The sequence below is a fragment of the Athalia rosae genome, chromosome 5 (assembly GCF_917208135.1).
Source record: "Athalia rosae chromosome 5, iyAthRosa1.1, whole genome shotgun sequence".
Classification (NCBI taxonomy): Eukaryota; Metazoa; Arthropoda; class Insecta; order Hymenoptera; family Athaliidae; genus Athalia; species Athalia rosae.
In genome coordinates, this window is record NC_064030.1 from 17,221,805 (window position 1) to 17,238,610 (window position 16,806).

The 16,806-nt window shown below is 37.6% G+C and overlaps 3 protein-coding genes and 1 long non-coding RNA gene across 16 annotated transcripts; 2 read left to right on the forward strand and 2 right to left on the reverse strand.

Moving 5' to 3' along the window:
- Window positions 1-2,043: 2,043 nt before the first annotated feature.
- LOC125501151 lies at window positions 2,044-4,029 on the forward strand. 3 transcript variants are annotated; one of them, XR_007278672.1, is made up of 7 exons: window positions 2,299-2,360; window positions 2,631-2,793; window positions 2,864-2,984; window positions 3,186-3,348; window positions 3,419-3,539; window positions 3,741-3,903; window positions 3,973-4,029. It is a non-coding gene; the product is annotated as an uncharacterized LOC125501151 (long non-coding RNA). The 3 variants fall into 3 exon arrangements; XR_007278673.1 differs by lacking the exons at window positions 2,299-2,360; window positions 3,973-4,029 and adding an exon at window positions 2,364-2,423; XR_007278674.1 differs by lacking the exons at window positions 2,299-2,360; window positions 2,631-2,793; window positions 3,973-4,029 and adding an exon at window positions 2,044-2,232.
- A 2,236-nt stretch (window positions 4,030-6,265) lies between these two features.
- On the reverse strand, window positions 6,266-9,239 carry LOC105687378 (multiple inositol polyphosphate phosphatase 1-like). Of its 5 annotated transcripts, XM_012402994.3 has the most exons (10): window positions 8,998-9,150; window positions 8,712-8,803; window positions 8,315-8,575; window positions 7,891-8,201; window positions 7,679-7,804; window positions 7,455-7,599; window positions 7,284-7,384; window positions 7,112-7,221; window positions 6,803-6,997; window positions 6,266-6,731 (listed from the first exon to the last, which is right to left on the reverse strand). In XM_012402994.3, exons 2-10 carry the CDS (start codon window positions 8,728-8,730, stop codon window positions 6,572-6,574), a joined length of 1,428 nt encoding a protein of 475 aa, XP_012258417.2. In that variant the 5' UTR covers window positions 8,731-8,803; window positions 8,998-9,150; the 3' UTR covers window positions 6,266-6,571. The 5 variants fall into 5 exon arrangements, with proteins under 5 accessions (XP_012258417.2, XP_048512229.1, XP_012258416.2 ...); XM_048656272.1 differs by lacking the exon at window positions 8,712-8,803 and having other exon boundaries at window positions 9,108-9,239; XM_012402993.3 differs by lacking the exon at window positions 8,712-8,803 and having other exon boundaries at window positions 9,086-9,192.
- On the forward strand, window positions 9,044-11,160 carry LOC105687379 (protein lin-37 homolog). Of its 3 annotated transcripts, none has more exons than XM_012402998.3 (7): window positions 9,044-9,185; window positions 9,557-9,623; window positions 9,776-9,914; window positions 9,994-10,212; window positions 10,296-10,479; window positions 10,539-10,687; window positions 10,775-11,160. In XM_012402998.3, the coding sequence occupies exons 1-7, from the start codon at window positions 9,135-9,137 to the stop codon at window positions 10,794-10,796; spliced, it is 831 nt and encodes a 276-aa protein (XP_012258421.1). In that variant the 5' UTR covers window positions 9,044-9,134; the 3' UTR covers window positions 10,797-11,160. The 3 variants fall into 3 exon arrangements, with proteins under 3 accessions (XP_012258421.1, XP_048512234.1, XP_012258422.1); XM_048656277.1 differs by having other exon boundaries at window positions 9,776-9,890; XM_012402999.3 differs by lacking the exon at window positions 9,044-9,185 and adding an exon at window positions 9,277-9,430 and having other exon boundaries at window positions 10,775-11,125.
- On the reverse strand, window positions 10,816-16,638 carry LOC105687376 (ankyrin repeat domain-containing protein 13D). Of its 5 annotated transcripts, none has more exons than XM_048656268.1 (14): window positions 16,386-16,634; window positions 15,629-15,764; window positions 15,412-15,536; window positions 15,282-15,327; window positions 15,024-15,167; window positions 14,812-14,883; window positions 14,312-14,492; window positions 13,984-14,212; window positions 13,782-13,910; window positions 13,411-13,561; window positions 13,138-13,299; window positions 12,950-13,050; window positions 12,796-12,884; window positions 11,667-12,440 (listed from the first exon to the last, which is right to left on the reverse strand). In XM_048656268.1, the coding sequence occupies exons 1-14, from the start codon at window positions 16,482-16,484 to the stop codon at window positions 12,185-12,187; spliced, it is 1,920 nt and encodes a 639-aa protein (XP_048512225.1). In that variant the 5' UTR covers window positions 16,485-16,634; the 3' UTR covers window positions 11,667-12,184. The 5 variants fall into 5 exon arrangements, with proteins under 5 accessions (XP_048512226.1, XP_048512225.1, XP_012258413.2 ...); XM_012402990.3 differs by having other exon boundaries at window positions 13,990-14,212; window positions 16,386-16,632; XM_048656271.1 differs by having other exon boundaries at window positions 12,395-12,676; window positions 16,386-16,638.
- Between the last annotated feature and the right edge of the window lie 168 nt (window positions 16,639-16,806).

Sequence of the window (16,806 nt, forward strand, 5' to 3'; positions counted from 1 at the left end):
CAGAGAGGTAATTGAAACACAAACCCAAGATGACAGGCACAAGAAAATGGATCTCCCTAGTGAGGACGAAATGGAAACTCAACTGACACTTATACACAACATCCCATGTTCTTCTTGGATATTGAAGCCCAAAATTGGGAGGAGATTGATGAATCTATCAAATTATTTAAGTTATCCATGACTTATTACTTAAGAAAGCTAAGAAATAGAAAAATCTCCATAGCTTTGAGTCGTAGCTCACTCAATTCGAAGGATTGCTGTTTTTGAGGTCAGAATATATTCGATTGAGGCGTTTTTGAATATTCAGAACATATATGGTAGCAAATGATAGTCTGCTTGTCAAATCGCAGGATCGCGAAGACCCTGGTCTCATTGATGGACTCTAGTTTCTCAATTTTTAGCTTTCCTAGGTATTGTAAGCTCAAAAATACTAATCTTCTATTTCAATTAATTAACTCATCGAATTGTCAGAAGCATTGCTGTACTTTACTGGACAAGAAATCCGAAAATTGTAATATCTTGATAGCTCTTAGTCGTTGTTCAATTTTGTAATCAAATTCTAGTTTCCAAGATCAAAATACATACAACTACTGCTCTGTCATCATTATTTATTATTTTCCCCTCTTCTCCTGGATCTTTTTCAATTTTGATTTAATTTCGAAAATTAGTAGACTTCCTTGATGTACTGTGAGTTTGTGACGCCCTGCAGCTAGAGTAACACGACCTTAGACTTGTTTCCAGATTTTGACCGAATATTTTCTATTTTTTCCTGTTTTTCCTGATTTTTTTTCGATTTTTCGACAATTTTTCAATTGATTTCTCAATGATTGCGTCTACCAGCCTTCCTGGAGGTTCCCTGTCATCCAGAACCAAAGGTACGTGATCCTACATTAATTCCCGATTTTTTTCTGATTTTTTGCGATTTTTTCCTATTTTTTTCCGATATTTTAAATTATGTTTGAATTTTTCCGCCATTTTGACGTCACGTGATGACGTCACGAGGTCTGGTCACGTGACCGCACTCGCCGCGACAACTAGCGCCATGTGGCGGATTTTTCGTGAACTACTAGAACTTCTAGCCTCGTGACAGGCCCACTCGTTTTACGACCACGTGGTCAAGTCGCAGGTGGCGCCATCTTTTTTTAGTTGCGGATTTTTGGTGAACTAAAAACTCGCCGCGACAACTAGCGCCATGTGGCGGATTTTTTGTGAACTACTGAAGCGTCTAGCCTCGTGACGGGCCCCACTCGTTTCTCGACCACGTGGTCTGGTTGCAGGTGGCGCCATCTTTTTTTAGTTCACCAAAATTCGGAAAGATGGCGCCACTTGCGACTCGGTTCTCGACCACGTGGTCTGGTGGTTGCAGGTGGCGCCATCTTTTTTTAGTTCACCAAAATTCGGAAAGATGGCGCCACTTGCGACTCGGTTCTCGACCACGTGGTCGGGTCGCAGGTGGCGCCATCTTTTTTTAGTTCGCCAAAATTCCGAAAGATGGCGCTCGCCGCAACTTGACCACGTGGTCAAGAACCGAGTGGGGCCTGTCACGAGGCTAGACGCTTCAGTAGTTCACAAAAAATCCGCCACATGGCGCTAGTTGTCGCGGCGAGTGCGGTCACGTGACCAGACCTCGTGACGTCAGAATGGCGGACGAATTCAAACATAATTTGAAATATCGGAAAAAATGAGAAAAAATCGCAAAAAATCAGAAAAAAATCGGGAATTAATGTAGGATGACGTCCCATCGTCTCTGGATCACAAGACACCTCCAGGAAGGCCAGGAGATAGGGTAATTGGCGGATCAATTGAAAAATTGACTGAAAATCGAAAAGAAATCAGGAAAGGAAGGCAAAGATAGAAAATATCCGGTCAACATCTGGAAACGAGTCTAAGGTCGTGCTACTCTAGCTACATGGCGTCAAAACTTACTGATCCAAGAACTCACTGATCAAAAACTTGTGACACACCTTTGACATTTCATCGGAGCATAGCCTGTGAATCGAAGTCGAACACAACCCTGACGTTGACGAATACTAATGATGACATGTCATTATAATTACTCCTTTATCCAGGTAATTGCATTCTTGGTCTTGAAATGCAAAACATTCAGAGGATCAGAGGCTACAGTCTCCAGACATTCGCAATTTTGGAGGCTGGACAATAGAACCAAGCAACAGTGAAGCTACGTGTCAGTTTTATTTGAATATGGATACAGCGTCTCAATGGCAAATGCAGGTTTGTTGGTTTCTGGCTCCTCCAGCATCTGGAAATTCATAACCAGTAGAATGTTTCATATTTGTTTCAGAAGAATCGGTATACAGAATTTCCCAGGTGATTGATGACACTGTTTGTTGGCAGCTAAGGTGATTAAATAGTTCATGAGGAAATTGGAAGAATAGGAGAGAATTGATGACAGCTCGCAATGGGTTGGATCAATTGAAATACCTTCTAGTTTTATAAGTCCAGTGAAAGAACGTATTGCTATTAACAATTGCTAAAAACTCACTAATTAAAAACTCGTGACACACCTTTGACGTTTCATCGGAGCATAGCCTGTGAATCGAAGTTGAACACAACTCTGACGTTTACGAATACTAATGATCACATGTAATTACAATCATTCCTTTATTCAGGTAATTGCATTCTTGGTCTCGAAATGGAAAACACTCAGAGGATCAGAGGCTACAGTCTCCAGACATTTGCGATTGTTGGGGCTGGACAATGAACCCAAGCAACAGTGAAGCTATGTGTCAGTTTTATTTCAATATGGATACAGCGTCTCAATGGCAAATGCAGGTTTGTTGGTTTCTGGGTCCTCCAGCATCTGGAAATTCATAACCAGTAGAATGTTTCGTATTTGTTTCAGAAGAATCGGTATACCGAATTTCCCAGGTGATTGATGACACTGTTTGTTGGCAGCTAAGGTGATTAAATAGTTCATGAGGAAATTGGAAAAATAGGAGAGAATTGCTGACAGTTCGTAGGAGGTGAGATCAATTAATATACTTCCTAGTTCTGGCAGTCCAGTGGATTGATATTATTACAATTGCTGAGAACTCACTAATTAAAAACTCGTGACACACCTTTGACGTTGCATCGGAGCATAGCCTGTGAATCGAAGTTGAACACAACTCTGACGTTTACGAATACTAATGATCACATGTAATTACAATCATTCCTTTATTCAGGTAATTGCATTCTTGGTCTCGAAATGGAAAACACTCAGAGGATCAGAGGCTACAGTCTCCAGACATTTGCGATTGTTGGGGCTGGACAATGAACCCAAGCAACAGTGAAGCTATGTGTCAGTTTTATTTCAATATGGATACAGCGTCTCAATGGCAAATGCAGGTTTGTTGGTTTCTGGGTCCTCCAGCATCTGGAAATTCATAACCAGTAGAATGTTTCGTATTTGTTTCAGAAGAATCGGTATACCGAATTTCCCAGGTGATTGATGACACTGTTTGTTGGCAGCTAAGGTGATTAAATAGTTCATGAGGAAATTGGAAAAATAGGAGAGAATTGCTGACAGTTCGTAGGAGGTGAGATCAATTAATATACTTCCTAGTTCTGGCAGTCCAGTGGATTGATATTATTACAATTGCTGAGAACTCACTAATTAAAAACTCGTGACACACCTTTGACGTTGCATCGGAGCATAGCCTGTGAATCGAAGTTGAACACAACCCTGACGTTTACGAATACTAGTGATGACATGTAATTGTAATTATTCCTTTATTCAGGTAATTGCATTCTTGGTCTCCCAATGGAAAACAGTCAGAGGATCAGAGGCTACAGTCTCCAGACATTTGCGATTGTTGGGGCTGGACAATGGAACTAAGCAACAGTGAAGCTACGTGTCAGTTTTATTTGAATATGGATACAGCGTCTCAATGGAAAATGCAGGTTTGTTGGCTTCTGGCTCCTCCAGCATGTGGAAATCTATAAACATTGGAATATTCATACTTGTTTCAGAAACAAATGCTGTTCTTTGACAGAACTATGGCCATTGCACGCTATGGCCATTTTGTCGCATTTCCGAGCGAAAAAATGGAGATCTCTCGACGAGTATCAGGGATCGCTCGGTTCAGTCGACACGCTCGTGTTTCTGAGGCCGTAATATAGGTATCGTCATGTATTTTGAGGCTGAGAATCCACAGCTGCTACTTAATTTGATTCATCCAACGACCTGTCGATTAATAAGCTGATTCTTTGTTGCAGAACGTAGAATTATCAAGATATTTCGATGGTTCCGAGTCGTGTCTTGATTGAGTCGACGGATTTGAGTCGCTGCTAACGAACTACATGAAAATAAGATTGCTGCAGACATTTGGAAAGCGAAGACTACAGCTTCTTCGGGTTGAAAAAGCACGATTAATATTTTTCGCTTTGGTTTCTTACACATTTCAAACCTAGAAACCAGACTGTGCGCGCCAAAATGTTTTGCTTATCGAATTGATCGAGTGATAGCAAATTTTCTACTGTAATGAGCAGAGAAACTGAATTATCTCTGTAGCTTTGAGTCATAGCTCACTCAATTCGACGAATTTATGTTCTTAGGTTCGGAATATATTAAAATAAGGTATTTTAAAACATTTTAAACATATCCTGTATAAAGCTAGCAAGATTGCAGAATCACTGAGACTTTGGTCTTTGCTTCTATCAATTTTCGAGTCGATAATGAACTTTAGTACCCAAAGTTCCGGCTTTTCTACATATTTAGGGCTCAGAAACGATGGAAATACTAATCTTTCATTTGAATCGATTGACTTATTGCATTGTTGTAATTATCGCTGTACTTTACTGCTTTGAAACGCCAAGAAACTGTATTATCTTTGCAGCTCTTTGTTATTGTTCAATTTTGTAATCAGATTCTTGTTTTCAAGGTCAAAATACAAAGAATCGCTGCCTGAACATTATTTCTGTCCATTTCTCTATTTTTCCTGAACCTTTTTCTATTTTTAATTGATCGTTGATGATAGAGACGGCCTTCTCTATGCCTAGCGAGATCCTGAAGCTGTGCAGGAAGAGTACTAGGACCTTGGACCTGTTTCCAGATTGTTCCTGAATTTTTCCTGTTTTTCCTGATTTTTTTTCGATTTTTCGACAATTTGTCAATTGATTTCTCAATGATTGCGTCTTCCGGCCTTCCTGGAGGTTCCCTGTCATCCAGAACCGAAGGTACGTGATCCTACATTAATTCCCGATTTTTTTCTGATTTTTTGCGATTTTTTCCTATTTTTTTCCGATATTTTAAATTATGTTTGAATTTTTCCGCCATTTTGACGTCACGTGATGACGTCACGAGGTCTGGTCACGTGACCGCACTCGCCGCGACAACTAGCGCCATGTGGCGGATTTTTCGTGAACTACTAGAACTTCTAGCCTCGTGACAGGCCCACTCGTTTTGCGACCACGTGGTCAAGTCGCAGGTGGCGCCATCTTTTTTTAGTTGCGGATTTTTGGTGAACTAAAAACTCGCCGCGACAACTAGCGCCATGTGGCGGATTTTTTGTGAACTACTGAAGCGTCTAGCCTCGTGACGGGCCCCACTCGTTTCTCGACCACGTGGTCTGGTTGCAGGTGGCGCCATCTTTTTTTTTTAGTTCGCCGAAATTCCGAAAGATGGCGCCACCGGCAACTCGTTTTATTAGTTCCAGAAAAATCCGCCACATGGCGCTAGTTGTCGCGGCGAGTTTTTAGTTCACCAAAAATCCGCAACTAAAAAAAGATGGCGCCACCTGCGACTTGACCACGTGGTCGCAAAACGAGTGGGCCTGTCACGAGGCTAGAAGTTCTAGTAGTTCACGAAAAATCCGCCACATGGCGCTAGTTGTCGCGGCGAGTGCGGTCACGTGACCAGACCTCGTGACGTCATCACGTGACGTCAAAATGGCGGAAAAATTCAAACATAATTTAAAATATCGGAAAAAAATAGGAAAAAATCGCAAAAAATCAGAAAAAAATCGGGAATTAATGTAGGATCACGTACCTTCGGTTCTGGATGACAGGGAACCTCCAGGAAGGCCGGAAGACGCAATCATTGAGAAATCAATTGAAAAATTGTCGAAAAATCGAAAAAAAATCAGGAAATGCAAAAAAAAATAGAAAATATTCGGTCAAAATCTGGAAACAAGTCTAAGGTCGTGTTACTCTAGCTGCAAGGCGTCAGAAACTCGCAGGACATGAAGGAAGTCTACTAATCCATTAAAAATTAGATAAACATTGAAAAAGATGCAGGAGAAGAGGGGAAAATAATAAATAATGATGACAGAGCAGTAATTGTATGTATTTTGATCCTTGAAACGTGAATTCGATTACACATTGAATTGTTATAACAATTCTCTTTTCCTCAGAGTACGTTATTTCCATTGCATCAGTCACTTTTAAGGACTGGCAGCAATGTAGTAATTATCAAAAATGAACGAATAAAGTCAAAGATGATTGAGAAAAAATCAGAACATGCATAATCAACTGTAAAAATGTATTACTAGGGGATAGTAAAATTGATCAATATTTGTCGTTTTATTGAAATCACCTTATAATTACAATTCCTTCATCGCCAGCAATGACCTTAAAGCCCACAAATTTCTTCATATCGACAGTCGTGTATAATTTCCGAATAGATCGATTCGAATGTAGAAATAGGACATGGCAAACCCTGAGGACATCCTGGAATTTGTATGACCCTCTCTTGGTGCATAGCCAAAATGCTAGGAGCCCCTTTCTCACATCTGAAAGTTTTTAATCCGAGGAATAAAAATATTTCTGTTCTCCAAAGGCAAAAATCAAACATCGTTCTTACTCGTATAATATAAATCCCAAATTTGACGCAAATGCGTCAATGAGACTTGTTTTCCACACTCTGGTGTCCCGGTGCTGGGCGAATGAGTCGTGCCTCAAAGGAGTCTCATCCTTAGCTAGACCCAACAGAGACAGCAGCTTCAACATGCTGCCGGAATGCCCAAAATAAATCGTTGCTACACCATCTTCTTTAGAACTGAAAACAAACACTCGTATCAGAATCTATCTCACTAAATACAACGTCTATATTACTTGATTAAAATTTTTTTTTTTTTTTTGCGTCAAATGAATGCCACAAGGATAAGCGTACTTAAAAAATTGAAATACGTCGACGAGGCTGCGGCAACTCTGTTTGTATGTGATGGGAAATCCATAGCCATCGATCCAGAAATTGTCCAAATCGTCGGTATATTCCAGCACCTTTATAAAAATGATCAACGCACTTGGTGTTATTTCTTCAAGTTTTTTTTCATGCTACAAACCTTCAAATGATCGAGTGATAATAACTTGCACCACGGTGATTTATTATTACTATTCCATGCAGTCTCAAAACCACAAGAGTGGTACATAAGATCGACATCACCTGGAATGAAAAGTATCCGTTGGGTTAGCAAAAGATAATGATAAATGAATAGCGCATGAAATTTGATTACCATATTTAATTGGAAATCCTAATCGCTTCGATAAATCGTCTAACATGTCTTTGACAACTTTACCACCAATGAACAAATTCTCTTGCTCATATGAGACTTTGTTATCTTTTACATCTTCTCGCCAACGTTTGCAATGTTTGTAGGGCTAAAATATAAACATAACAGCGGTTTAATAATATAATAATATAATAATATAATGCGATACTTGACAACAGAGTACCCACTCGAAGTATAGAATCTTTAATCTCAGACGGATGATACCACACTTTCTTGGATGCCTGGCGACCGAATAAACCTAGCGCAAAGGATTCCGCGCTCTTTTCTGTTCTTTGTGTTGCTGTATATTTCATCTAAAGTAAGATAAAAGTATTGTCGGAATGAAAACACTAAAAAAATGTACAATCAATCATATAGTTATAGTCAAAGTGGGAATTACTTTGTAAGTTCGATTGCTGTATACTTCTGGCAACAAGATGGGAAAGCGGGACTGAAATCTTTCGGCAAGGTCGGTGAGTTCCCTCTCTCCTTCCTCTGTTAGTTTGGTTGCATCGGCTTTGTCAAAAGTACGATTCCATTTAACGAGCTCTTCGAGAGCTTCAACCGAAATTTTCGCCTGTCCATTCTGATGAAGGTGCAATATCTTATCTCGCAATGCTGGAAGCTCCTCGTTCATTCTTTCCATGACTTTTTTTGCAGGCTGTCGCGTCCCATGACGTAAAAACAACCATATCTTTTTCTCTGTACATCCTGAAATGCAGCATAAAAAAATTGTTCTAGTTATATTCACGTTCAATGGTATGAATCAGCTAACAAGAAATTCTATCAAACAAGATCCTCGATAACTTCAATTTACAACATACCTGGATACTTAATTTCTGAATCGTTATAATTGGCGATGTATCTGTATGCTGTTCTTGTTGACATGTGACATTCGGGAAAATTATCTCCATCGGCTGACAAACAGTAAAGGGCTGCGCCGAGATGCACATAGTTGATGATACAGATAAAAACGATTGCATTTCGAAACATTTTCTTTGATGATAGATGATGATCAGTTACCAAAAGATCTGATAATGCAACGGAGTCTTCTATGACACAGCTGTACGGCAGCACGACGTGAACTGAAGGAACAAAATGAAATGATTTCAAAGCTGAAAACATATTTTTTTCACAAAATCAAAAAATGCGGTTCAAATGGGCAATCGCCACTCCTACTATACATGCTGTGAGCTATAAATGAGTCATTGAACTATCAACCTTGCTGTATTGTTGGCATTCATTTCACTTTGCAAACAATAAGCCTGTGCATACAAAGATTACTTGCGCTCCTATTGAGATATTGATGCTGGCTGTTGATTTAAATATGTGTGAATCATAACGGTATGAATGAATAATTTAAATTATCACAACCGGTTATGGACCAAAATTACAAATGAGGTCAGAAGATTCAAAAAAACGGTACATTTAATGAAATAGGAATTTGAAAATTAAAGTGAAACTTTTGAAACCAGCAGAAATGTTAAGTCATATTATGAATGCTCACAGATCGATGGAAAAATATTAGCGAAATATCAACGTCTACTTGACAACTCCCAGCAACAATAGCTTAAACATCTTTATAATATTAGCACCCAAATTAGCACTTGGGCATACTGTCATTTCCGCATCTTGTAAAATGAAATGACCGATCAGCTGATGAGAGGCAATTTCGAAAGATTGAAAAGAAGTATTGTGAGTCTAATTGGTCTGTTCTAACTGGATTCCATTTCCTACTGGTCAAACCAAACTTTTATCCATCGTTGCTCGAGCATAACCCAACCTGGAGTCAAAGTGCAGCTAGACTAACCTTCTCTTCATTCAAAGTTTGCTGATGTTTGGTGACGCTTTGAGATTCACCTGAATTCGATCATAATCGTGCCGAATCGGCGTTTGATTCAAAGTAGTAGGTTCTACTCGTCTATTTGTATTGGAAGAGGGTGAGAAATCTCCAAATGTTGCATTGTTCATTCAATTTTTGAAAAAATTTTACCTACTAGATGAAGCCACTTTTCATATGCTTTTTCACTTGCTGTGAATATATTTATTTTCTTGATTCGTTTTAGATGGGTAAAAAACGAAGTCTACAACTGGCATCGGGTCGCTTGAAAGTAGAAGTGAAGCATGAGATTGGTAATGGAAGCAATGATATTATATCTATAAGCTTTCAGTTTCATAGTCATATTAATTGCAGAAGTTTTTTATGTGATACAATATTTAATGTTCCTTATTTTCAAATCCATGTTTGAGATTAAACGATCATCAATATTGATTGCTGGCTTTAGGTGACAACGATGTACTGGTAGCACGAGATAGGCTGAAGGGAGCTCTAAGAGAACTTTTGCACCACAGTGACTCCGGATCCTCAGCTGATTCGAGCGAAGAAAATACCACACAAGAGTATAAACAACAAATTAAAAAACTGTAATCTAAAGTTCTTCCCAACATTTTGCTCTGGATTATCATCGTAGCTATATCTTCTGTAATATTAATTTCTGCACAGAGAATCCATGACCCCGGCAAAAACTATGAGATTTCAACAGGCTAAGAGAATGAGACGTCGACGCCAGATACCAATGGATACATCCTTTAATCATACTTATGTCATGAAACTCTTCGATCGCAGCGTAGACCTTGCACAATTCCGCGAAGATACACCGTTGTATCCTATATGCCGCGCTTGGATGGCAAATCAACCACGAAATCCTAATCTTGTACCAAAGTAGGTTCAAATGTGATTTGATGTGTTTTCATTAATTTATAGTAATTGTAACATGGAACTTAATTCATTGATTCATCCTCCAGAGTGCGCAGTCCAAGTCCTGAGATTTTAAATGAAACAAGTACTAATGTTAATCTATTTGACTCGGATAATGAACTGCAGGACGTTTACAAGCTGCCAGCCCCTCTGTTAAGAGAAGAAGCATGGCCAAGACATCGAGTTCCGTCGCCCATAATCTTGCCCAAAGAGGAACTCAACTTGGAATATGTAAGTGTGGGAAACATTTATCGATAAAATCCAACAGTAATATATTGTTTATATCTAAGGAGGGACAAAATTTACGTACACGCGAGGCACTGATGAGAGACCACGTCCGCCACTGGACGGAAGTAAGAAAAAAATGGCACCAACAGGCTCACAAAAATGAGCAGCGATTCGAACAAAGTGCAAATATCTTGGGAGCTATGTACCGCAGGTAAGTTTTTCTCACCAAATAATAAATGTCAACTTCTAATTGCTTCAAAGTAAATATTTTCTGAATTTATTGTTTCATTTTTTTCAGGGCTCAGACGGAATTTGAATAGTGTATCGACAACGATTATATTAGCTTTCATATTTATATTTTACAATAATTATATTTCAGACTCTTTACAATTCTTTTTTTCCTGATATCGGCTCACTATGAAAATCATTGCAATCATGTAAAATTGAAATATTCAATGTATACAACACTTCATCTTTATTACATATATTTTTTTTCTTTCTTTCTTTATTTTTATTATTATTATCTTTAACTTTTATTTTATCCCTTAGCAATCTAGTGGAGAGTTTTGATTTAATATGAATTAAGTATTCAGTCTGTATCTGTATGTATGGAAGTGTATGAACAAATAATAAAATCGTACGTCTTGAAGTTAATGTTTATACATTACAAAGGCATTTAACAAACACAATTGAACCTTTATTTTCAAACGCAGATCCAACCGTGACCCCATATTTATGACGAAGTTGTTCATTTTTTATCGGAACAATGTTTGCTATTTTCTTTATTAGAATTTTAAATATCCAAGTTCACTTTTCATTATTTTCTTATCCTTCAGATGTCGATTCCATGAGTGAATCTTATTTTTCATTTGGTTATTTGCTCTCTGACAGACCCATGGATCAAAAACAATAAGTAATCGATTCAGATAGTTATGCTCGACTTTGTCGAATATTAAATTCCAAACTACAGAAAATAAAAAACGAAAAAAAAGAAAAAGTCCCAAATCCATAAACTTATATTATGGATGATCAAATTTTTTTTCAAAGGCTAAAAATGACAGGAAAAAACCAGAAGAAAATAAGCTCTGTCTGTATGTATATAAAAATTGCTAAAATCAAACTCCGTAGGAACTGTCTCGATTACTTGGTGGTAACGGAGATAATTGTTGTTTATTATAATTATTTGTTTGTTTTTTTTCTATCAATTCCGGCAGTTTATTGTACAAGCCATTGGTTATTTACGAGGCTAGAGTCTACATGTATACTTTATCTTCTCTTTTTATTATGTATCAGTATTTTTTCTTTTTTGTTTTTTTTTTTTAAATCTCTTATTCCCTCTTTTTTGTAACATATAAAATGTAGCTAAGAATAAAATAATATGAATAATTAAATCATTCATTTTCTTAACTAACATTATCAATGAAATTTTTTTTTGTTCAATAATAAAAGTAATAATAATGATAATAACGTAGATTGTATACTTCCGATTAACAAATATTGTTGACAAGCAACGTAAAATAATTAATCTGTCAATAAATATTACCATATATCGATAAGAAATTATTATTATTACTCATATAGCCCCGTCTACCGTAAAAATTGTGAGACTTTTTCTTTATTCTTTTTACTCTCTTCTCTCCCTTAAACTTTCAGAGTACAGTTAGTACTGATTATTAATTATACCGATGGTACGAATTTTATTTAAGGTTCACTTATCGGTTAGGGAAAGTTCGAGAACTTGTTGAAACGTCTCTTCTTCTAAAAGACGACGTTGTTCTTCCTCCAATTGTTGTTGTTCTGAGAGTCGTAATGCTAATCTGAGTTGTTCAGCCGGACCTTCGAGCGTTTCGCAACTTTCTTCCATCGCATTTCTTTCCGTCCCACGATTCGAAGCTAAATTGACGTCATCGATATCACACTCACCGACTGTCTCTTGATAAAGTGCCAGGCTCGCTTGGATAGCCCTAATTCATATGACACCAAAGTTATTTTCAAATATCATTTAAGAATAATAAATTTGAAAGCAGTCGTTAATCGCTGTTGATAGATATCGAAGACATAACTGTCGGTGCAGTCATTGACCAGTGGTCTGTGCTCATTTAAAAAAAAATTAAAAAATTAAATGAATAAAAAAATTAAAAGATTATATCGTCTGATTAATATTAATATCGTATACAATAATATCGTGTGACATACCTGTCTGAGAATTAATAAGCAGTAAGAAAAAAATGATAATTAATTGAAAATAATAGCGAGAACAAAATGACGAACCATCGATTCTAAGTATTAAATAAAGTTGATAATAATGTATAAAAATACCTCTGGAGTTGCCTCTCCTCTTCGCTAGTAATATTAGGGGTTGTTGGTCTCGATGGTTTTTGTGCTCTGAGAGCCTCCCATATGTCTACCTGGAGAACGAGAGAAGAAAATTGGTTCGACGTGGATAAAATTCTAAACAAGGAATAAACTATACCTCGTCACGTTCGCTACCAGCTTCGATAAGACTTTGTTGTATCGCAAACTGCAATAGATCGTCTTCTTCTTCAATACTGAATTGGCGCCTCACATCTGCTCCTGTTTTTAAACGGACGTTTGAATTTAGGTGAGATCAAGATGAATAGATTTTTGGAACGTGGTTAAAAATAACTCGCTAATATTTACCTAGTTTAGTATATCCCGGCGGAGCTTCGAAGCATACGTCGTCGACTACGCAAGTAATTTTATTGCCATCTTGTACTCGTCCAACGTGAGCGACTTCTTGATCCAGTCCAAAGATATTCCCAAACGTTATTCTCGCGTTCAATACGTGAAATAGTGGAATTTCTGGCAGAGGAATCAATAAAAATATATCAATGTAGGTGTAATCGGACAATCAGTTAGCGATAGGTAGTTCTAACTGATGTGTTGACGTGATTATTGTTTCTTTGAAAATACCAATTTTTACGGGAAAACCAGCTGGTAGTTGCATTTGAATGAAGTCCTTCAACTTGGCGAAGTGGGAACTCGATATCGCCATCAAGTCTACAATAGGCATTATCTGCTCCTGCAAGCTCAGAGGATACTCTTCACTAAGCCATAGAGTTGCCTGCGGTTAAATAATCCAACCTAATATGTAACCAAGTATTCAGGTTCTTGCGACTATCATTCATTAGTATACTATGCCGCATTGCTCAGTTTCGAGCTTTTTTTCTTTTTCTTTTTTTCCCCCCCTTCCAAGAGTACGACGTGATTTTTCATAATAGTTGCTGCTACAAGGTAATAACGAAAAAGCAGTTCAACAAAAGCCATGTTGAAGTTAAAACTACCTTGAATTTTTGTATTTTTGTGTTGACTTCCTTTGGCCTTCCAATATCTTTTCCATTCAAATCAACGTCTGGATCGAAATATTCTTCCGGTGTAATATTACAAGGATTACCTACGTTGAGAAATTCTTCCTGTACAGGATTAATGAATAAATCAATCAATCAATATAATTATGATGCTGCCGACGATGGTATATTGGTTTACAATTACACTAGCTGTATTGTTGGTATTTTCTTGCTGTTGCTCCGCAATCCCTAAAAACGATTGAAGAGGTGTGCGTGGAGCGCGGGCTCTGGCTCTGTCTGATTCGGACAAATGTTCCAAACGTGTTTTGGTTATCAATTCCACATTACTTGCACTGAATACCTTGCACTCGTGACCATTAACTGCTTCACTTTTGTCAGATCTCCATCCCCACAAGCCTGCTTTATTCCTTAATATTCACAAGTTATTATTAAGAATTATTTGTAGAGTCTTATAAATTCACATGGAAAAATTATCAATGTTTTTATTAGTCTCTTTTCTTCTCTACCTTTCAAAGCTGATTTTTTCAGTGTCGATATACGTTGTTACTATAGGATTTGTGAGTCGTGCAATTATACTTTCTTCCGAGGGCAGTATCATTTGCTCGTGATCTTCGCTGACGAGTTTCATGTGCTCAACGTATACTTTTTTCGTCTCATGATCCACCTCCATCATTGTCGCACCGTCATCTGTTATACGTTATAGTTAAAAAAAATAAGTTAGGCAGGAAACAGATTAAAAACTCAGTATTATGGTTATGGTAAATTTTCTGACTTTGGCTTTGCAATAAATTTGTTACCACAGTGAATATTTTTATCTCTGATTACAACATAAGGAAGAGCTAAAAAATTATATAACAGCAACTGAATATCGCTTTTTCTTGTAAAGAAAAACCACAGAAAAAACTGTCAGCATTCAGAGACTATTAATACGAGTAAGAATTCAAATACTTGTAGGATACGGTAGAAAAACGGGACTGGAATTAAATGAGGAGGAACATAATATCACCTGATTGCTGTCCCAGCATGCTGAAGACATAACTGCGTGTGCATCTAATTACCACGGGAGCATTTGTCGCAGCTTGTATTTAGCATAATTAGTCAATAATGATAAGTTTTTGACGAATGCAATGATATTTATACGTTAAAATAAATATAAAATTAAATCGAAACTGTTTTGCATAATATATACATGCGTTGTAATAACTTTAGTTTACTCACTTTGACCCTTGAATACGTAACTACGATTTCCACGCTGCCAATTAGTGTGGTCAAAACCCAGTAAAGTCGTGTCGATCCGAACATTGCTGCCCTGCTTATAAACCTTGTATGTATCACTAGGACACATCCGTGAAACCAGAGGCACTGAGCAAAAGAGAATTTTGTCCAGATTAGAGAACTTAAGATAAAAGTTTCGGAATCAAGAAAAAATATGTGCTATGAGGTAGCAACTCCGAGAATGACAGTATCTATTCTTACCCCAACTGGTGAACTCCCACTTCATCTCGACGTAAAAATCAGGTGCCTAATAATCAGTATTATTTGTTAATCACTCATGGGATTAACGTTTTTTATGGGATTGTCGCGACTTTAGACCAAAATAATTCACCTGTTTGAGCTTGTGAAGCAGCTCAGGAATTCCAGCGACTCGATTCGTGTATCGTTGGTAGTCCCGACGTTCGAGAACCATCTGTAGAAGCTCCGGATCACCAGTCCCAACGGCTTCTTGGACAACTAGATAGAAAAAAAGTAGCTTTGATCAAGTTGATTATTTGAAATTGGAATTTGATGGCATCGGATATGTTTGATGATGCAAAAAGACTCACCGCTCCAACCTTGCGTGTTCTCCGTATTTACATTTGCTTGATGATGCAATAGTATTCTGGCAGCTTCCGCATGACCTAGAGTTACCGCAAGCATGAGAGGCGTTCTACCCCTGTTATCGCATTTCTCTTTATCATGCTGAAAATAAATTTGATACGTATGGTAAAAAAAATATAATATTTTATATTCCAACAATGAAATCATGGAATTATATTATTTCGAGAACTAATCAGATTTAACAGATTAGTCATACGGAGGGATAATGTGCAAAGCCGTTATTCAAACTGATGAGGCTTCTCACTTTCATATGGCTTCATGGACATCCTCCCGGATATTGAAATATTTATCCTTGTCATAATTTTAATCATCAAAGTCAAATTGACTGAATGTAAATGTATGTCTCCTTGTGAATGTATGTTCCCTTGTGAATGTACTTATCTGTTAAGTGCCTACCTATGACTCGTACTTGGAACATACCAATCCCACTAAATGACTGAGTAGTGTGAAGATAAGTTGCACCAAAAGATACCGTTGATAGTAATGAGTATGATAGATTGTATCAACTTAGTAACAAGTAATTGGAAATGTTTACATAGCAATCTTGGAAGATGACCCAAGAACTGATTGTTAAGATTTTCAATTTTGGACAATGATCGGATTTCACTTAGCTTCATTGCAAATATTCAAAGGACGGATGCTCTTATGAAGTCAAATCGAATGGTGAGGTGTAAATGAAGGTTGATAGGATAGTTGACCTACCAATTTGCTCGATAGCTCTTTGTCGAGTTCATCGTACTTGTTGTTCCAAACTAGCCAGTGAAGGGGATAGGATAGTTCAATCATACCAATGTTCACCATTTCAATAAAAATCTACTTAACGTTAACATACAAAACTACAGTTATTAAAAATTTCACAGTTCAAACTCGGGGGAAAAAATTTGACAGACGAATACATGACACAAAAGCAGGCTAATGAGTGATCTTCGGACATAAAATAGCGAGATTCTGTCAGACGGTGGACTGTTCTGAAAACCGTTGCAACAATGGGCAGATGGCGCTATATTTGAATTCAATTTTCTGGCGCGTTCCTAAAAGCAGGGAGGTTTTGGGGATTTTATCCCATCGATGTTTTCTGTCATGGCAAAATAATCGGAAGGGAAAGGGGATGGAATGTATGTCA